This window comes from Oratosquilla oratoria, chromosome 6, assembly GCF_046742065.1.
Source record: "Oratosquilla oratoria isolate Oo_2021 chromosome 6, ASM4674206v1, whole genome shotgun sequence".
In the NCBI taxonomy this organism is placed as follows: Eukaryota; Metazoa; Arthropoda; class Malacostraca; order Stomatopoda; family Squillidae; genus Oratosquilla; species Oratosquilla oratoria.
The window spans coordinates 15244730-15267725 of NC_134782.1; the positions used below are offsets into that span (position 1 = coordinate 15244730).

The 22996-nt window shown below is 38.5% G+C and overlaps 1 protein-coding gene across 1 annotated transcript; it reads right to left on the reverse strand.

Annotated features, from left to right (window-relative positions):
- Positions 1–4105: 4105 nt before the first annotated feature.
- Positions 4106–22033, reverse strand: Sf3b3 (splicing factor 3b subunit 3). The gene is made up of 25 exons (XM_076186489.1): positions 21897–22033; positions 19989–20164; positions 19745–19823; positions 19454–19624; positions 17999–18171; positions 16662–16809; positions 15925–16031; positions 15649–15759; positions 14480–14623; positions 12093–12258; positions 11809–11964; positions 11334–11485; positions 10166–10321; positions 9912–10067; positions 9678–9815; positions 9453–9575; positions 9126–9320; positions 8408–8542; positions 8100–8305; positions 7034–7156; positions 5774–5939; positions 5138–5350; positions 4820–4969; positions 4526–4723; positions 4106–4405 (listed from the first exon to the last, which is right to left on the reverse strand). Exons 2-25 carry the CDS (start codon positions 20133–20135, stop codon positions 4265–4267), a joined length of 3654 nt encoding a protein of 1217 aa, XP_076042604.1. The 5' UTR covers positions 20136–20164; positions 21897–22033; the 3' UTR covers positions 4106–4264.
- Positions 22034–22996: the final 963 nt, after the last annotated feature.

Genomic DNA, 22996 nt, shown 5'->3' on the forward strand with positions numbered 1-22996 from the left:
CAGACATTCCCCATCTTCCTCAATGTCCCTCTCACCCCATAAAGTTATGCATACCTGCAGTGGAATCTTCTCAACTTGTCTGCAAACAATGTAGTAGTGGCCATATAGATTTATCTGCATGTACATAAACCAACTCATTAGAAGCCATGCAATACATTCAAGTATGGATCTTCAAATGGCACATGTATGTCAGTAATTTATAGTGCTATCATAGCGGAGCTCATAAGTCTAACATGTGCATAACATCATTTTAATGGAAAATAAAGATTTTGTTTATAAAGTTTAAAATACTTACATAGGCTCTTTCTCAAGTTGTTTGTAAATGGTGTGGTAGTCTCTATATTTGCCTTGTCATCTGCATGTATATATATCAATACATTAGGAGAAAGTAATATTAACAGGAATCAATCATGACAGGCCAAATGTTGTATATCAGCAATCTGGAGTAGTGTGCTATCATAGCAGAGCTCATAAGTCTAACATGTGCATAACATCATTTTAATGGAAAATAAAGATTTTGTTTATAAAGTTAAACATACTTACATAGGCTCTTTCTCAAGTTGTTTGTAAATGGTGCGGTAGTCTCTATATTTGCCTTGTCATCTGCATGTACACATATCAATACATTAGGTAAAGTAATATAACAGGAATCAATCATAATAGGCCAAATGTTGTATATCAGCAATCTGGAGTAGAGTCCTATCATAGCAAAGCTCATAAGGCTAACATGTGCATAACATCATTTTAATGGAAAATAAAGATTTTGTTTATAAAGTTAAACATACTTACATAGGCTCTTTCTCAAGTTGTTTGTAAATGGTGCGGTAGTCTCTATATTTGCCTTGTCATCTGCATGTACATATATCAATACATTAGGAGAAAGTAATATAACAGGAATCAATCATGATAGGCCAAATGTTGTATATCAGCAATCTGGAGTAGTGTCCTATCATAGCAAAGCTCATAAGTCTAACATGTGAAACATCATTTTAATACAAAATGAACACTTTGTTTATGTTATACATACCTACAGTGGAACTTTATCAACTTGTTTGATATAGTAGTCACCCTCTTGACTTGTGTCATCTGCATATATATGAATACATTAGGAGCCATGGAAGATACAACAGGCATGATTCCAAAATGCCAAACTTTGTATATAAGTGACTTTGATTACTATCATAGCAAAGCTCATAAGGCTAACATGTGCATAACATCATTTTAATGGAAAATAAAGATTTTGTTTATAAAGTTAAACATACTTACATAGGCTCTTTCTCAAGTTGTTTGTAAATGGTGCGGTAGTCTCTATATTTGCCTTGTCATCTGCATGTGTATATATCAATACATTAGGAGAAAGTAATATTAACAGGAATCAATCATGATAAGCCAAATGTTGTATATCAGCAATCTGGAGTAGTGTCCTATCATAGCAAAGCTCATAAGTCTAACATGTGAAACATCATTTTAATACAAAATGAACACTTTGTTTATGTTATACATACCTACAGTGGAACTTTATCAACTTGTTTGATATAGTAGTCACCCTCTTGACTTGTGTCATCTGCATACATTAGGAGCCATGGAAGATACAACAGGCATGATTCCAAAATGCCAAACTTTGTATATAAGTGACTTTGATTACTATCATAGCAAAGCTCATAAGGCTAACATGTGCATAACATCATTTTAATGGAAAATAAAGATTTTGTTTATAAAGTTAAACATACTTACATAGGCTCTTTCTCAAGTTGTTTGTAAATGGTGCGGTAGTCTCTATATTTGCCTTGTCATCTGCATGTACATATATCAATACATTAGGAGAAAGTAATATTAACAGGAATCAATCATAATAGGCCAAATGTATATCAGCAATCTGGAGTAGAGTCCTATCATAGCAAAGCTCATAAGTCTAACATGTGAAACATCATTTTAATACAAAATGAACACTTTGTTTATGTTATACATACCTACAGTGGAACTTTATCAACTTGTTTGATATAGTAGTCACCCTCTTGACTTGTGTCATCTGCATATATATGAATACATTAGGAGCCATGGAAGATACAACAGGCATGATTCCAAAATGGCAAACTTTGTATATAAGTGACTTTGATTACTATCATAGCAAAGCTCATAAGGCTAACATGTGCAAAGCTTTATTTCAACACAAAATAAATATTTTGCTTATAAAGGAAGACCTAAGATGCAAGGGAGGAAATGGTGGTGGATGAGAGCGGAATGGATGGGAATTGGTACATACCTTTGACTTTGCTACCTCCCTTATATGGGGGGGGGGGGAGCCTTTAGTATATAAAGTTACACATACCTAAGTTTTTTCTTTTAGGAATGTCCCCTGTGGGGCTAGAAGAAGAATGCCTAGTCCCCATCCCTTTCTTCTCGCCTCTTACGATCCAAGTGGAATTACTTGGTGGCAGTATTCTTTTCCCCCACCACAGGGAAGAGAACACAAATAGAACACAAATAACCTCCACCACCACCGTACATGCTGGGAATAATGGCAATCAGGTTATCAAGCTGGAATCACAGGCTTGAGCCTCTTCCAGAACTTCATCTGTGAGTATCTGCGAGTATATCCAAATTCCTAATTCACTCCTATAGATACTAAAGTTTTAATATTCAGGGATGGAATGGGTGGGAATGATTTTATGCCTTTTCCTTTTTGGCCACCTCCCTTGTAAGGGGGAAAAAGCCTTGGTATATGTATGTATGTACCTAAGTGGAACTTTCTGAGCTTGCTTGTAAATGATGTGGTAGTCACCCATCTAGGATTTCGTTATCTGCATATGTATATTACACATTAATAGCCCGGCACTAAAATCATAATTATAAAATGGCAATGTTGGACATCGACCTAAACTTTTATGTGAAATCTCATAAGTCTGGGAAAACAACCAATCATTCTATTCTTACAGATCTGTGACCTCCAAACAGCCATGACCACCAATTCAGCCCCTAAATTATTCAGTGAAGAGATTTCTTGCTGCTGTTTGGAGCATGAATTTAGAGTATTGTAGCACAAGGTTCTCTCTGTCTTCTGTGTGGAGCTTGTGTCTGGTGCATATGGTTTCAGTTGTCAGTTTGATTCTTTGTTGGATTGGCTAGAGAAACAAACTGGACCAGATGCAAACATTTTACAGAAGACATTGAACACCTTACCCTAGCTTTGCCCACATACACAGATTGATAGATATGAACTTTCACACACAACGTGCTTAGAGGAGAGGGGACACCAAATTGAGTGTGGGATGGATGGGTTGTGTACAACTTGGCTACCCATCTTGTATGTCCTTTTGATAAACATGGTATGTAACTTCTTACCTGTGTTATGAAACTCTTGCATACTGGCACCATGCAGTCACTTGGGTTGGATGATCCATTGATCATTTGCCTTTTCCTTGTAATTAATCACTGTAAGGCAACTCAAACAATTTCCTTCAACATCCAAGATGTCCCGACTGTTGAGTAGGGTATTATTGTTCCTAGTATCAATTACTATCACATCCTTGTCCAAAGTATGCTCCACATTCATTATTATTTGGGATGAGAATTGAAGCCAGTTCCATCTCCTGGGGTACTGTTCCTATGTAGTCTTATACCAAGTAGAATCTGACTTTATTCCAGTTATTACCAGTAAAAGCTACTTGCTATGGCAGTCTAGAATACACAGAACTGTGACCACTTTGGCCACAGCCAAGTGCCTCATGACCACCATCTTCCTTTAATGAATTATTCTTGCCCTGTGGGGTGGCTGAGATTCCATTATGAACATAAGTCAACCCCAACTAGGCAGGTGTTGAGGATGTGAACCCTCCCTACCTAAATCCTCCTCGACAATGTCAAATGACTTAACCATGTGTTACAACAGCACCATATTGGCAAAAATAAATCTATAACACAGCCTTTCATACTTAATCTGTAAACCAAGTATTATTCATATATGTACATGAAAAGCAAGGAAAAATGTATAAATAAGTAGAAAATAATAAACAAATAAGTAAATCACTGCTGTATATATCTAAATCAAACCAAATAATTTTCTACACTATACCTCCAGGAGTACTTTGGGTAATAAAACAGTAAATAAAATTCTTTTCATTATTATTATATATAAACTCGGCAATACATTTTCTCTATTCAACACACCAATCACTGGAATGGCTTACATTCACTCGTTCAAAATGAAATATGTAAAGATATAAATATTCTACACATTTAGTACTAGTCTGATGAGCTTAACTGCTTAGAAAGCATATCTTGTTCTAATGTCTTCAAGTCTCTTAGACAATTCATTTGGTGTTTTGTCAAGGTCCTCAGCAATACTCCTCTGCTTGCTAGCATCAATCATATTGAACTGTTCACACAAGTCTCCATCTGTGACATTCTGTAAGAAAAAAAATTCATATTAACTAAATTTATAAACAATCATTAGTTAACAAAATTTCGGCAAATCAAACAAACAAATTATACTTCTGGCTAAAAATTCAAACTGAAAACTACTTACTTTGACTGGGAAGAAATACGACCTAAAGGATAAGTGATCTCTTCCACACAAGGGTGGGTGTTCAGATCTCATATGCATTTCCAGGTTTTGGAAGAGTTCATGATCTTCTCTGGAAGTAAATGGTACCAAGACTCCTACAGTACCACTCAGGGTTGTGTAAACTAAAGACTCGCTTCCACCAGGGATCAATGTAGCTTTCTGATAGTAACGGGGAAAAAAAGCAGCGTTGTGAGCAATGACAATAATTTTTCATTGTTTTTCATACAACCCAAGAACACAAGACAGCCACCTTACCTCCAATGTGTTCACAGTTTCTCCAATATGGAAATTGGCAATGATGTCCGCTTTCTGTGAGGCACCATTGAGCAGTCCCCTGTCCCAAAGTGCCTTGTTGCCTGTTGGATCTTCATCCACATCATCATTAATGTCATGACCCAACCTTATCTTTAAAAATAATAAATACATAAGAGACCATGTAAAAGGTGTGGATATGGGTTTCAATTTACAAATGTCCATCAGTAATTAATTGTACTATCATAAAAGAGTTCATATATAAACATATAGAAACATGTTTCAATGCAAAACAAATGTTCAACTTATTGTAATACATACAATAGCAATGTTCCCAAACTTGTCTGCAACTGCAACTGTGTCATAATCCAGAAGGCATGATGTAGTCACCCATCTCTGATTTGTGTCGTCTGCAAATATGATGAGCTGGTTCTCTTGTCTTTTGTATCTAACAAAGCATATACTTTCCTGAACATCACTGGCATATACACGATGTCCTCTGGCCTTGAGATCAACTATGAGATTTGGCATATGCTGTAACACAAAGTCATTTGATTGTCTAAATACATGTATAAATAAACATTTGTATGACTATAACCCAAAAATCATCACAACACAAGGGGAAAAGGGGGCAAATATTTGTGCAGTGGTTTTAGAGGTATTACTGTGGATTGTTGATATAGTATGTATATGGGAGGATGTTGACAAAATAAGAAGAGTAGCAGAGGATGCACAGGTAATTCTTGCATTACACCACTGAGGTTGTTTTAGTGACAACAGCTCAAGAGATCAGTTCCACTTCAAGTAAGTATGAACCAGCTTGACCAACCCTTCAGGAGAGTTGGACTCCACCCAGAGATACCCTGAAGAACTGATACCTGGTCTCTGGAACAGGCCCAAATGTCACCTGTATACTACATGCTAAATATGTATACAAACACACACGCACACACTTACTTTATTCTCGCACTTTCTCAGCAGCTTCTTCTTGCCTAAATCATATATTCTTAGTAGTTTGCCAACTGCCACCAAAACCCTTCCATTGTACATACACATTGAAGTTGGAACATCCTCTACTTCAGTTCTGTGCACAAGTTCAAGAGTGACACAATCACTGTGGACTCTGTAAAATACAAACAGAAGAATTTACTATATCCATCTATCTAGCCCAAAGGGATTTTCTCCCTATTTTCTCTCTTTTTTTTATGTCTGTCAAAGCAAGGCAGGAGAGGGTGGGCGGGTGGGTGCTGTGTATGGATATTTTAACATGGCCCAAAAGGATTTCTCCCCTTTAATTTCCACACGAGGGGACAGAGAGGGAGGGAGGGGGTTGCCAAGGAAGTGAAGCAGCCTTGCTGTGGGTGTGCTGTTTTGCTACATTACTTCTGACCCAGGCCAGCGGGCAGGAGACCATCCACAATGACCTAAGACGAGAGGGAAACAAGAGTAGTGGGAGTAGAATGGGTGGAAGTGGGTTCATGCCTTTTGACTTGGCTACCTACCTTATGATGGGAAAGAAGCACTTGGTAGACAGATAGAAGAGTTTTGTTACTGAGATGACCCTTTATTCACAAGGAGCCACAATGAGAGGGGTGGTGGATGTGGGTGGAATGGAAGCGTGCCTTGACTGATGGCTCCCTTATAAGGGGGAGGAAGCCCTTGGTATGTAGATAGATCCATCATTATACCAAGGGCTTCTTCACCCTAATAGGGGAAGTAGCCAGTCAGGGCATGCATCCACTCTAACCCATTCCACTCCTATCCACCACCCTTGTTTCCTTCTCATCTTAGCTCCTCATGGATGAAAAGTCATCCTTTTACAACACAGGACAAAAATATAATACCTTCCTTCCTCACACTCCACTGTTTAGCAAACAAATTGAATAATAGGCTCATCTTAGTTCCTCACAGATGAAGGTTCTCTCTTTATCAGATAAGATAGATGCTTACATACCAATGTCTTTTTTCCACTTACAAGGGAGGTAGCCAGTCAAAAGGCATAATTCCACTTCCACTCATTTCATCCCCACCCACTCTACTTCCATTCACCACCTCTCCCACCCTCCCTCTTATCTTGGCTCCTCCTGGATGACGGGTCATTCCTGCATCTCATCCGTTACCCTGGTTCAGAAGCAATGCAGCAAGGCCACTCCATTTAATACCTTCCTTCCTAACATTTCACGCTTTATCAAATAAACCAAATAATAGGCTTCCTACCTGTAGGTATAGATATAGCCCTTGTCGACATGTCTTGGGCTTAGTTGATAATCCTTGCCAGTGCCGACCAAAAGAAACTGCTGGTCTGGATCGCTCTGGTTGGCAAATTTGACCAAACATATGCTGAAAAAGGAATATATTTTATACTTCGTCTTTTTCAAATCTGATTCAACTACTGATGAGTTGTATTGTGCAAATTTTGGGATATGAATGCAAATGAAATTTAACTGAGGATGTTTCAGTGTGCGGTGAATGTTGACACAATTGGTTGTTTTATGAGAAGATTAGATAACCTTATGGATAGGATGAGAAGATTAGATAACCTTATGGATAGGGATGTCTAGTAGTAAGGGGCATAGGACTGACTAGTGTAGGCCTACGGTCTCCTCCATTATTATGTGAATATCTTCACTAATTAAATTACTGCTTTAAGTTTAACAAAGTGTAAATTCCACAACAACCCAGTGACTGGCAACAGCTCTCTTTTCTTCCCACAGATCTCTCTGGTAAGAAACTTCAGATTGTTGTCTGTGTTGAATCAGTCTGGGACTGTTTCCATGTCACTGACTAAAAGTGGTAGGGGACAGGGAGCGTTGCTGGTTATCATGTGTGAAAAAGTTCAAGAAATATAAAGTTGATAATCTTGGGCCCAGTCCAGAGAGTGTCAGCCCCTCAGGGTTGCACATGAACAGATTGATGGGTTTGCAAAAATGGGCAGCTTTCCTGTCCATCTTGCACGACCACCATTGTCCCCACTTAATATCTTAAAATGCACAGACTGCATATAACTGAGCATTCAATGTTATCAGTATGAAAAACAAAACATTTTCATACATTATTATTATTTCTTGTAGGCCCACTGGCTGAGCGGGTTGGGGCATCATTATTTGGGGCGGTCGAGTAGATAACCATTCGAACCCTGCTTGGGGCGAGTTGAACGAAGGGCATAGTTGATTAAATTCCACGCTACAAAGTCCACTGTAAGGGGTACCATCCTAGCCTCCCAATAGGGGCGAGTTTGTGACGTTAAACCAAATCACAATCACATTATTATTTCTTCACTCACCTGAAAGCAGCTTCATTTTGATCTAGTGGAATAGTATGGTGTGTGGTTCCCTTAATAGGTTCAATGATACGGATGAGAGATGCCCACATTCCTGGTCCAGCCTTTGGTGCTCCAAATACAGCATCAGGCAGGTCTTCTGATAGGAGAGCTTCAGCCATCCGCTCTGCAACTTCAGCTTCATCCTCACCAGCTGCTTCTCTTAATTCCTGAATATCAGAAAGACTATGTATTCTTGAACATTGAATCACAACTCTTAAATGCCAAGATCTATTTGAACCTGGGACAGTTTAAATCTGAACAAGACTTACTTCAGCCATTTGAAGTTTTCTCTGCCTCTTGGTTTCTTCTGTATAGGCATTATGGTCAGTTTCAATAATGATAAGATGTCCGCTCTCTTGGTGGATGACAAATTTGCGTGGTGTGTACTCCAGGGGATGAGATACCTATACAATTCAGAACAATCATCAATTAATCAATAAATCCATTACCACATTTCTCTCTTGCAGAACTATAGCCCCAAAACCACCCTAACAGAATAATTTCATAATGAAATCAATACCCTCCCTAAACATGATGAAAATGATAGGCACATGGCTTTACGTAACAGCCTTCAACCCAAATCGCCCAACTTGTTATACATGCAAGACCACCTGAACACAACAGTGTGGTGCATGTCTGGAACAAATTGGATGAAACAATAGTGTGTGCAGACACCATACAAGAATTTAAGAACAAACTAGATGTTGTGAAATACAAAGACGGGACACCACAAGCATAGGTCCCCTTCCCGTAGAATACAATTAGGTAAATACACTAAAAGACTACACCAGCAGAACACTACTCAAACAACTATGACAACTTTCCACCTGCACTGCACCAGACATCCATTCAAAAACGCTTTCACTCTGATCACAAAAGAAGCACTCCTAGACTAACCATCAAATATCCTTCTCCATCAAAAAAAAATAAATAAATAAATAAATAAATAAATAAATAAAATACAACACAACCAAATACATTATTTACCTGGTTGAAAACTGCTCCCAATTTTTCAAGAGCCAAAATTCTGAGTGTGTTTGTAGAGATTGCAACAATACCCTCTGGACACTGCTCAGAAGAGAAACCTGCAGCATACTCTAAACTCTCATATGACAATGGAGTTAAATGAAAGCGGTTTTGATAATAATAGGACAGCCATGAACGTGACGACATAGCAAATACCTGAAAAACAGAATCTCATAATGCATGCCTCACATAATTTTATAATAAAAACCAAGCCAGACTCAATTCATATCAGAAGTATCACACAAGAGATGGAACATTTCAGAAATTATAAAACTAAAATAGACTTACAGCTTCACTACCCTGAATGCTAATGCGGAAGAGTTTGACTGGTCGAGAGCCAAGGTATCGGGTTCGTGTGTCTGACATGTCACCTGTCACAGAATCTAACACTGTTCTCAGGAGTACACCATTCTGTAATTAGTATGAAACAAGTTCATAGAGGAAAAATGACTTCAAATCAATAAATTCAATATACTTCTGATACACCCAAAATTTGTAATATATAATACAAACCTGAAGACCAATATTAAGGTACAAAGCCCCCATACTCCTCGGTTCATTTTCTGCCCCTTCCTGACCGCCCATCTCTATTATACTTAAAGATTCTGGGAGGGCTGGTAGGGCCTGCATACCCAGCACAGTCAAACAATCCTGAAAGACAGATTCAACCCATGAGTTGTCTTCTCCACACAAAAATCCTATCAACAAGTCAGTATTGAGAGTTACAACTTGTATCTGTTAACTCACGTTTGGATCCAAAGATATAATTCTAACTGTGTTGTCAGTAAGCCCCACGGCCAAAAACCGAGATCTTTGTTCTCCTGCGGGCACTCTGCCCACAGCCATACATATCACATCACTCTTCATTTCCTTCCTCTCTGTGTATTCATTCAGTTGGCCAGACTATAAAACAGGAAGTCATGAGTAAATTGCATATAAACAGACCTCACAACAATGTCAACAAATAACAATATATATTCATTAAGTGATCCAAACCTTACCGGGTCCATTTCAAAGTAAACAATCTCTCCCCCAGTCAATGCAATGACAACTTGTCTGTGATTTACAGCACAACGGACAATTGTCTTTTTCCCTGGTGCTTTCCATTCATTTACACGTCTATCAGCTCGAATGTGCCTAATGCCATCTGGGTAAACCTAGGACAATAAAAATGAAAATATAAATTACTGTTCAAACAACTAAGTTGGTAGATACATATACATATACCAAAGTTCCCCCTTACAAGGGATGTAGCCAAAAAACAAAGGCATAAACACCACTCCCACCCATTCCATCCCTAACATATTCCACTTCCATCCACCCTCTTATCTTGGCACTCATCCCTGCATCTTGCCCACTGCCCTGGGTCAGAAGCAGTGTTGCAAGACATGGCACATCCACAGCAAGGTCTCTTTATTAAATTTGTGACCACCCCAACTCTCCATCCCCTCATGCAGAAAAGGAGAAGATGGGGAAAAATCCCTTCGGGCTGCATTGATTTATTTCTCACACATACTCCCTCATCCACCATCCCCCACCCACTCCACCTCATGCATCACAGCATTATCCATACACAACCATTCTCCATTCACCCCTATCTTCTGTCCTCTCCCATCCTTCCTCAACAGACATTCCCCTCTTTCCCAATGCCCCTTTTACCCCATCCATCCATCTCATCCTAGGTCAACCCCTCATGTTCACTCCTTCCACCTCTGTTGAGCAAGGAAGGGAGAGGGCAGGAGATATGGATGAGTAGAGAATAATTGTGTATCAATGACACTGCTATGCAAGGAAGAGAGGGATGAGGAAGTAGGGGGTGCTTATTTGTGAACGATATTTTGATGCAGCCCAAAGGTATTTCTCTTCATCTTCTCTTTTTCTGCACAAGGGGACGGAGAGGGAGGGTCACCAATTAAGTGAAGTGGCCTTGCTGCATTGCATTTGACCCAGGGTAATTGGATGATGCAGGGATTACCCATCATCCATGAGGAGCCGAGATGGAAGGGGTGGAAAGGGTAGTGGAGGGTAGTGAAATGGGTGGGAATAGGTAAGCGTCTCTGACTTAGCTACCTCCCTTAAAAGGGGGAAAAACTCTTGGTATATGGACATTTTGATGAAACCAAATATATCATAAAATGTATATTTCAAGTACAACTTACGAAAACTTACTTGAACAAGAGCATCCTCTCCTAATTGTGAACAAGCAAGAGTTGGCGTAGTTCCCAGAAAACCTGAATCAGTCACTTCCTCTACAGTCTCTCCGATACTAAGTACCAAGGTAGCATTAACGAAAGACACGATGATATAAGCATCAAAAGCATCTGGAAAATTACAAAGAACATTAGCCTACTTAAAATATAAGCACCACTGCTCTATAGGATGTATTTCAAAACTGAGCAATCAAGGATGTGAGCAGCTCATCTATCTATGCACCTTTCCTCCACCAAAGTTTTTCTTAACTTGCTCCCATCAGCAAACAAGTCTCTGGAAAGAGAAAAAAGAAAGGTTGTTTGAAAACTGTATTCAAACAACCTTTTTCATTACCATCATCCTTGACTGCTCATTTTACCCTTAACATAAATAAATATATTCAACACTAAACTACTTCAAAATCAATACTAAATCTTTCCAGCAGTTAACATACCATCAGCTCTCTTCTTGACAGTCCATACTGCTGTAGGGTTGCCGGGCAGTTCTGACACTGCCATCTCACTAACCTCTAAACCGTGCCGCAACACACGAAGAGAAGAGCGGGGTCCCCGCCCACATGCTGTGTACAGCTGAGGGGTGTCCTCATTGGCTGTGTGAAATCAAATAATTTCTCTTCACTACTTATAACATGAAGCTTCACACACATCACATACTGTACATATCCATTTCACTGTGATAGCATAATTGCAGTGGGGTATAAAATAAATTGGTACCTACCCAAATCAGCAATCTGGCAAGCCATAATGGGTGACAATGAATCTAACTCATCTACCAAGACCAGATTAAGAAGCTGCCTTGGAGCATAAAAGAAAGTGTCGCCTTCCTCTAGTGGCATAGCAGAACTGAATTCGGGTTCATCATCATCATCTCCAAGGTGAGCAATCTGAAAAGTAATTGATGATGATATGGTTTAACGTCACAAACTCCCCCCTATCAGGAGGCTGGGATGGTGCCCCTCACAGAGGACTTTGTAGTGTAGAATTCAATGAACCATGCCCTTAGTTCAACTTTGCCAGTGGCAGGATTCAAACCACCATCTCCTCGACCTTCCTTCACAGCAAGTACCGACGCCCTAACCTGCATCATTAATCTATTCTCCTTTCAAACCCAAAACCATTTCTCTACCAACTTTTCTTTTAACCCTTTCCATACAATGATGCCAAAATTAGTGTCATGAGGCACAAATGTGTGTACAAGGATGCAGGCATCAGCATCTTGATTATATCTATTTTGTAATTGTAACTTTGGCTACATCCCTTGTACATACATAAAATATACAAAGGGCTTTTTCCTCCTTACAAAGGAGGTAATGTTACCTAATGGAAGTGAGTATTAAGGGAAAGAGAAAGGACGTGGATAACTTTAAATACTTGGGGGTGAATGTGGCAGGAAAATGAGTGGAGGTAGAATGTAGATTGAAAAGGGCAAGTAAATGCCTTAGGGGATTATAAAGGTGGAGCATGCCAACGTGAGACCTTTTGGTCCATATCTAGGTCGGATGCGAAAAAATTATAATAATGATAAATAAATGAATAATGCAAAATAGACATTTGGGAATGAATGCCAAGAGGAGATTGTATGAAAGGGTGATTGTACCGACAACACTGTATGGGGCAGAAACATGGAACATAGGAGAGCAAGAGTTTAAATGTACTCAAGATGAAATGCCTGAGAAGTATAGTTGGGGTTACTGGGCTAGATAGTAATCCCTATCATACTTCTCTGGCATTTCATCTCAAACACATTTAAACTCTTCCTCTCTTATGTTCCATGTTTCTGCCCCATACAGTGCTGTCTGCACAAATCACCCCTTCATACAGTCTCATCTTAGTATCCATTCCCAAATGTCTATTCCTCATTACACTTTTTAATCCCCCAAGGCATTTACTTGCTTCTCTCAATCTACATTCTACCTCTACCTCTAATTCTCCCTTTCCTGCCACATTCGCCTAAAGTATCTAAAGCTATCCACTTCCTCCAGTCTCTCTCTTTTAATGCTCACTTCCAATTTGCTGCCATCCTCTCCCTTTGTACATCTCATCACCTTACTTTCATCCACATTTACCTTCAACTTCCTTCTTTCACACATCTTCCCAAACTCTATCACTAACTTCCTTAATCCCTCCTCTGATCCTGCTACAAGCAGTGTTGTCAGCAAAGAACAATTGGCTTATCTCCCATTTTTCTCCATTTTCTTTAACCATCTCCAATCCCTACCCATTACCCTTGCATTTACCTCTCCCACCACCCCCATCCATGTATAAACTGAACAGCCAAGACAACACAACACATCCCTAGTGACGTCCCACCTTTACCTCAAACTACTCACTCACTCCATTTCTAATTCAAGTTCTATTACTCTTGTAAATAATATACTGCTCTTTACAGCTTTCCTCATATCTCATATATCTGTAATACCTCCCAGAGTGTCTCCCTGCCTACAGTCATAAACCTTTCCCAAATCCATAAAGACCCCAAAAATCATCCTTACCTTTTCCTAAAGCTTTCTCACACATTTCTCACCTCCCTTATAAGAAAGAAAGAAAGAGAAGAAGAAGAAGAAGAAGAAGAAGAAGAAAAAAAAAAAAAAAAAATAGGTACATATATATATATATATATATATATTATATATATATATATATATATATATATTATATATATATATATATATATATGTGTGTATGTAGTTGTGGCTGAGTGACCCCCTAGTTTGTGAACAGGCTTGATCATGCTTTTTGTGGTTATTAACATTCAGGATAAAAATGAACAAGTAATACAACTGAACTTTATATTCTATAATGCAAGTATTGTGATGCATCACTGAATCATCTTACATTAGGCAACCGATGCTACACACAAGAATTTGATTCTCCTTGAAGAGGTTAATTACCCGTTTCCTACCACTGAGGATCATGGAGGTCAAATGACACTTGGTATAGATAGGGTTCGGTAAGAATGGGTATTTCATTTATTCTTTGCTTATGAAAAGGAGTTTTCTGAATCATTAACATTTACAAGTCAAAGAAAAAATCTTTACATTCTGATGTTATCATTTTCATGCTCATAATTACTAATTACATAACAATGTATATGAATAAACTTACCTGATACAGATAATGGTTGCCAAATTCTGAAGCTACAAACAGAAACCCAGTTTTAAGAACACACATTGCAGTTGCTGGTGGAACAGTGTCAAAATACTTCAGCTTGATTTCCGTAACTACATCTTCATCAGTTTCAAGTGTTATCTGGAACATAATAACAGATTATGCAGACTATCAACCTCTATGCTTCAGTACATATATTCACATACATACATACACCAAAGGTTTTCCCCTTACACAGGAGGTAGCCAAAAGAAAAAGGTGCGGAAGGCAGAGGTGGAAGGAGTGAACACGAAGGGGCGAACAAGGATGAGATGGATGGATGAGGTAAAAGGGGGCATTGGGAAATAGGGAATGGTTGTGTATGGATAATGCGGTGAAGTATGGAAGCAAGGGGGGGGGGGGTAGCATGAGGGGATATGTGTGAATGATATTTTGATGCAGCCCGAAGGGATTTCTCCCCAACTTCTCTTTTCTGCATGTGGGGACAGAGGGACAGATTGGGGGGTCACTGATTAAATGAAGCAGCCTTGCTGTGCATGCTTCTGACCCAGGGCAGTGGGCAAGATGCAGGAATAACTCATCATTCAGGAGGAGCAAAGAGGGATGGAGGGGGGTAAATGGGAGTGGAGTATGTGGGGATGGAATGGGAGTGTATTTTACACCTATGTTTCTTGGCTACCTCCCTTGTAAGGGGGAAATGGCCATTGCTATATGTATATACAAGCAATGCCTCCCTATCCTCCTCTACATTCCACAAATCCCTGAAATGCCCATCTTTCCTATACTGTTTTCACTTCCATTAGCATGTCCACCAACATCTTCTACCTTCTTTGAACACAACTACCCCACAACCCTTTAAACCTATTTCCATATTTCTTTTTAATCTTTTGAAAATACTACCAAACACCCTTATTCATATCTACTCTCCTCTTGACCTCCCTAACCTAGTGTTTTGCTTCCAGCCTCTTACTTATTTTTTTTTTTTTTTCCAACATATCTTCACACAGTTGCTTATGGTTACCTAAACATACATTAAAATTCAATGTACCTATATTTAGCTATTGAACTTTAATTATACAAATCCAAAAATAATCATTAACTATATATCTAAATTATATGCCAAGGGCCTATTCCCCCTTTTAGGGAAGGTAATTAAGGTCACCCACCTTAAATATGTCTCCTTGCTCTGTCTGTGTGAGGAAGAAAAACATTGACCTGGTCTTGTGTGTTGCCGAACAGATAAAAATCATTCCTCTTTCAGGATCATCCAAGTCATTCTGAAAATAAAATTAAGGAAAATCCTATAAATATATATATGTACATATAAATTAAAAAAAATTACACATATTCTTGAGACACTTTCCATAATATTTTACTACAAAAATTCTTGACACTTTCTAAGATATTTCACTACAGTAACATAAACAAAAGATAATACATACCCTTCTTCTTGGGATAGGGCATCGGATGTCTGGCTGATCGCCCAAATTCTTGTATGTTATGTAGTTTTCAGAACAAACAAGAACACCCGAGGGTCCATCATTACCACCTGTTCAAAAAGTGATACTGGTGTACTTTTATGCAAATATTTATGGTGAATAAGGGCAAGGACTCTTACACAGAATGTGTCTATCATTTTCATATGATATCTGAATGCATACATTCATACACAACCATTCTCCATTCACCCTATCTTCAGTCTTCTCCTGTCCTTCCTCAACAGACATTCCCCTCTTTCCCAATGCCCCTTTTACCCCAACCATACATCTATCCTTGGTCATCCCCTCACATTCACTCCTTCCATACCTCTTTTACTAATCTCTCTTCATTCTGTGCTCAAACCATCCCAATACTCTTACATCAACCCTATCTCCCAACTCCCTTTTCACCCCCACTCTCACCCTTGTAAAGCAGAACTATACAGGCACTCCTCCAGCATTTTACCTTCCCTTTGACAAACATCAAACAACCTCACTAGCCAGGCCACTATTACTGCACTTCATTTCTTCAGACACTCTGCATCTAACCCAGGTGCCTTACCTGCTCTCATCATCATCAAAACAGCTTGCACCTCATCTTTTCTTATCTCTTATTAGTATTCTTATTTCTTAAGTATATAAAATTGATACAAAATTACAAATACTAATTGACCACAGGAATGATATATACAAACTCTTACCTGGGACAGATATAAGGAAATTTGCATGTTCTTCCAAGGGTTCATGGTACTTCCTCACAACATGGTTCAAACCAAGGTCCAATTCATAAAAAGTGAGTGTTTGTTGTGTGCGATGGACAGCCTCTCCAGTTGGGTCAGAGTCAGCCTCCTAATAATAAAAGGGAGACCATTCTAGTTGGTATTAAACTTGGAAACAAAAATAAAAACCAGGTCTTGAAGTGCACAACACTTTTTTTTTTCTTCTTTTTTATTTATCCGACCTGTCAATTCTGTTAATGCCAAGGCAAGCTCCATATTTCCTCCCATAAATTAAGGACAATTCTATTTAATTGTAATGACTGGAATAATGTTTAAATATAATCTAAACTGAGTGAGATCAAATTTAGGCCCCTATGTAAAGCAGTGCTATGGGTGAAAGTAAAAGAAATGAGAGAAGGAATGTCAATACAGGTTCAGAAGTATGAAAGGTTGTGGAGAAATGAGAAACAAGAGCAAGAATGGGTATGTTTCAAAGAAGAAGTTATAAGTGCACAAAGATAAATATGGGATGAGGAGGATGAGAGGAAAAAAAAAGAAGAGACTGTGGGTGGAATGATGAAGAGGCAAAGAAAGTGGTGGAGGAAAAGTGACTGTCTGCAAAGCAAATAAATTATGCCTAAATTTTCACAAGGAGGAGGAGGAGAAAGAACACGGGGAAGGAAAAAGGAGAAGGAGAAAGAATGGAAGGAGAATGAGGGAGATGAAGAAGAAGTAAGAGAAGAAGAAGGAGAAGAAATGAAGAAATATTGAATGCACTTAATGAGACTAAGATATTGATAGTATAAAGCAAACCTGTAAACAATGCCCATTAATTCATGTGACCTATACAACATACAGAAAGGCCCTTTATAAGTGAAACCTAAATACAAATTAATACATCCCCAATGAATAACAGTCTTGGCTTACTACATTAACTTACATCTAAATGAACCCATTGATATGAAACATAACATGATGACATGTCTATTGTGATGATGATCTTGTTCATGTCACAAACTCCCCCTATTAGGAGGTTAGGACAGTGCCCCTAACAGGGGGCTTTGACCCTTGGAATTTAATGAACTATGCCCTTGGTCTAACTCGCTGGTGGCACATTTCAAATTGCTGTCACCTCAACCTCCGCCGCATATAGCAATGCTCTAACCCACTCGGCCAATGAGCATCCTGACCATCCAGCATGTCTATAGTACATAGTGATATTTTCATAACAATAGGTTCATTACAACCTTCCCTAAAGAACTTTGAATTGTGTTCACAGAATCAAAAACTCTTATACCTCCTACAACTATTCAACATACCTCATAATCAATTTCCAGGCAAGCAAATAATGGATTTTCAAAGCCAACATCCACACCAACCATATGATACACCAAGGTATTACTTTTGTGTGCTTCCAAGGGGGAGGATATAGTAAGACGCGCTTGTGCATCCCTATTTAAAATGTACACCAGCTTCTGCTTCTCAATTGCACCTGGAAAATAAGATTATCCTTCATTTTCAGTTACTTATTTACTTAACAATTAAGATGTAACTGTTGCCTTCCATTTCACTGAATGAGAAACTACAGCCCCAGAGCAGTTGGCAATGGAACCCAGGCGTACCTACAGCATACATACACGTCTACATCAAAAGGTCTTTTTCTCATTATAAGGTAGGTTGACCAATCAAGACACACTCATGTTTCACCCATTCCACATCTATTTATTGTCCCTTTTATCTTAGTTTCTTGTGGAAGACCCATCATCCAGGAGGTGCCAAGATAAGAGGGAGGGAGGAGGGTGGAGGGGAGTGGAATATATAGGATATGGAATGGGTGGAAGTGGTTTCTATGCCTTTTTCTTTTTGGCTACCCCCCCATATAGGGGGAAAAAAGCCTTTGATATATGTATGTATCTTGTGGATGAAGGGGTTATTCTTGTCTAAGCCATCTACTTCAGTCTGAGCCTAAGTATGACATAGCACAACCAGAGATCCCAACAGCCAAAGCTGTTTATTCCCTACTGCTTCACATGGTGACCCTCCCCACTTATCCACTCCTGAATTTTGAGACCACACAAGAAGAAATCAGTTTATCAACCACTATACAATCACACCTATTTCTTGCCCTCTCCCTTTCAATGGCCACCCTCAACCTCTATCCATCCTACATACATAATTTCCTAAAATAAAATTGACTACTGACAATGCTGTATTAGTGCGATTTGAGTTGAAGATAAAGCTGTGCCAGAGTTGTTTAATATCACCATGATTGTTCAACATGTAAATGGATGGGGTGGTGCAGGAGGGGGAAATAGACCTTTTGATGTAAGTATATGTAAATAGGGATGGGAAATGGGTGAGTGCATGTCTTGGTTGGCTTCCCCCCTTACATGGGGGAAGAACCCTTTTGAAATATAGTGATAGATATATGTATACTATGTCCTGCAGCATTGCTTTTGATCCAGACAGTGCACAGGAAACATGGATTACCTTTCATCCACAAGGAGCTAAGATAAGTGGGAAATAAACGTGATGGATGGGAGTGGAATGGGTAGGAGTGGTGCATGCCTTTGATTTGGCTAACTCCCTAATGCAGGGAAAGAATCCCTTGGTATATAGAGATATGTATGTACATATCTGACCCATACCCAAATCCTTTTATTCCCTCGTATATTGATTGCATAAAACTTGTGCAGTCAATACCTCATGGGGGAATGAAAGACAAAAAGAGATGAGGAGAGGAGAGATAAAGAGAGAGGCGAGGGTAGTCTTACCAATCATAACTGCTCGTCCTTTTGGATCAATGGCCAAATACTGTCCTGGTACAATGCGTCGACACCCACTTTTCCCAAAAGTTTCCATGTGGACACGATCAAACTGGTTTTTGGCACCATTGTACTCGAGAATGGTAATGCGTCCAGAATCAGAACCCACAACAATGTAATCTGTAAAAACCAAACCAAATATGTACTAAAACATTGCAGGTACTCATAACCTAAAGACAAGACATTAATAATCAATACTACAGAACATCTGAAAATTACATGTACAAAACAATTCCATACCTTTATTGCCACCAGTCAATCTGAAGGACATGAGAGATCGAATCACACCAAATATGTCTGTTGTTAGAATTGTATGTACCTATAACGAAAAGAAATCTATAAGTTAACAAACACCAGCCATGTATCATCCATTATGTAATAACAAAAAGGAATTAACAGTTTGATATACAGTAAATGTCTATGACCATATAATACCCATATCATAAAATATATATGGCTCCATTAACACCATACTACATCATACTTTTCCAGTGTTTGGGTCAGGCCGTAGAAGTTCCAAGGACCGGCCCCTTGAAACAACCAGTTCTTGAGTACGTGCCCCTGAGAAATTGCCATGCACGGCATGTGTAATGCCTGATGCACGTTGAAGGGTAAGATTGTATAAATACATCTTGTCTGATGCACAGTTCCGTTTTCACACTAGAAAGAAAAAATATATATATCAATCACTCTATATATATGCATTATATAAATATATATCTTTATTATTATTATTATTATATATATTAATACTAATGACCCACTTTTGGAGAAGAATAAGCGAAAGTAAAAATATCCGTATATTTCGATCACTGTGATTCTCTTCAACAGATGTGATTATGGAATGGAGAAAAACATATTTATACAGTAGTAGTGAGGTAAGCAGGTAGGGACGGGGGCTAAGGTCATGTGTCCAGCGTTGCATGGACATTGGTGGTTGCCCAATATTAATGTAGAGGGTAGCTTTCTATTATTGCTAAGGAAGCTATACAATCTGGTGACCATTGGCCATGGGATATATCATAATTTGGATAATCATTAATTAAAGAGGATTCTATTATTTTTCTTCTAAAACAGCATTTAGATTTGTAAATTATTTCAGCATCGTCCCAATTTATTCGATGGTTTTTATTGGCAACATGCTGAAATATACAGTGTAATTTTCCTGCCCATATTTAAGAGTTCTTGTGCTCTTTGATCCTGGTGATGAGGTCTACCCGTTTATCCCCAATATACATCATTGCAATCTAAACAAGGTAACTTATAAACTCCAGAAGTTGTATTACTCTTTGTATTACTTTGGTTTCAGCGTGGGCATTACATGTACTCTTCCAGTTTTCAGGGTATCAATAATTATAATGGGTCTATCAGTGGTCAAAAATAGCTGAGCTATTGCTTCTTGGCATAAATGTCTTACTGGTAGTTCTGAATCATGTCTGGGCCTTCACTATACAAGTTTCTAAAACACGGTGATTGTTTTGTTTTTTTCTTCAACACAATTCCTGGTAAAAGACAAAAAAAAAATGGAACAGCTTTATGTACTGTAACTGTGCCTTGCATCCAAAAGGTACAAGACAACAAATATAACGAGAAAATCACCTACTAGAACTAAATAAATCTAAAACAACCCACTCACCTCAATTATACACTACTAATTATTTCTACCTATCCAGCAATACGTAATGTTAGTGTGGGTGCATGTAAGCAAGCCTGCCAAACTCCAAACGATGTTTGTTTACAAGTGCCTGTCGCCGACCGGAAACAAGCTACTTCATTTTGGCAATGATTTGTACAAAGTACAGTTTAACAGTAACTATAGGCATCATTACTGTATACCACGACCGCATACACCATGGGAAAATTGGTTAATCCACTCCTGACTCCAAAATAAGTATCCAAAGTTAAATATTCCAATCCCTCTTCATAAACCAGTAAAGTAATTTCAACTCTGTTAGACTGTTATAAAAATGTTGGATCTTATCAAGAATTAATGTAACGCATCATATTTATTCACCCTAATTTAACTCTACACATCAATTAGTAAGACTGGGAACATTAGGTAGAAATTCCAAATTATAAGTACGTTTTCTAAGCACTAAATATGATAAGACCAAGCGATACAACGAATGATACATGTATATAAAATAACTTAATAATATTAATTGGTGAATCACTCTTATTGTAATGACATCAAGACATAAATACATAACGACTGCAGCACATATTATAATGAACTAAACAGTAGTGTCAATTAAGTAAACAAATTCCTGACGAACTCCATAACTTCAAAAAATTATCTAAATTTCAAGTAAATGACGGGGTAAATCACTGAATATTGACATCTATCACAACAACATTATATTACAAATAATACTAAGTACTTAAAACTTACAGCCAAGAACAGAATGGGTGGATGTTTATGGATTTATTTGCGGCATATCCTCTTCCCTGACATTTTCCCACCGCTTCAATGTTTACGCTTACATACGTTTGATTTGGTTTGAGGGGGGCATCGGAGACACGGACTTAAATATTTCTCATGATTGTTTACAAACTTATTTGCAAAAGTTTTCTATTTAAAAAAAATAGGATGCATGGAAATCCAAGGACTAAGTAAGAAACTTTAGGTACAAATATCTTACAAATACAATTTGATCGAGTATAGAGTTGTCGGCTCACAAATAAACCAGGTGAACCTTCGTTGATTAAATATATTCTCTTTAGAATAACGGATCATTGTTTCCCATAAGGTTTTCTTAGTGTCGTTCACTTAATTACATTGGCATTGTTATCTAGTTAGTCATCATGATGATACTTTACCTACTTTTGCATCTGATAATATGAATTTTACTTTGCCTGCGCCAAGCTGTTATATCAATGAAACTATTTTCGTCATTTAAGTGTTGGTTACATGGTACTGCTTTATATATTTGGACAAGCGACTAAATCGTTGTTCACACGGCACTGCTTTTATTCGCTTTGAGCGTCTTAATTCCCAGACAGGCCACGGTGTTAACACATAAACTACAAGACAATACAATTCGCTAGCGACCAAAATCATGAATTCGCAGCGTCTGTTTGACGCTGTCATAAAGTTAAACATGTTCAGCTTTACAGCTCGCGTCCAGCATTTCAGTAACGACTAAAGATGTAGCGTCTAGCGCCAATAACAGCGCCTCGTAAACTGGCCTGTATGGAGTACTTTTGCCTTGACATCTAGTGATGGGTGTAATCGATTACAGTAAGAAATTTCCACTAATCAAATAGACATACATACATACATACATACATACATACATATACCAAAGGCTTTTCCCCCTTACAAGGAAGGTAGCCCAAAAAACAAAGGCATAAATCCCACTCCCACCCATTCCATCCCTGTCACACTCCACTCCCCTCCACCCTCTTCCCTCCCTCTTATCTTGGCACCTCCTGGATGACGGGTCATCCCTGCATCTTGTCCACTGCCCTGGGTCAGAAGCAGTGTCGCAA

Excerpts from the sequence above, each read along its gene's own strand:
- Sf3b3 (XM_076186489.1), bottom strand. The coding sequence starts at position 20,135 with ATGTATTTATACAATCTTACCCTTCAACGTGCATCAGGCATTACACAT. Across the intron at positions 5,940-7,033 it reads GGCTATATCTATACCTACAG|AGTCCACAGTGATTGTGTCA; the intron begins GTAGGAAGCCTA and ends TGTATTTTACAG. Across the intron at positions 4,970-5,137 it reads AGTTTGGGAACATTGCTATT|ATAAGGTTGGGTCATGACAT; the intron begins GTATGTATTACA and ends TTATTTTTAAAG.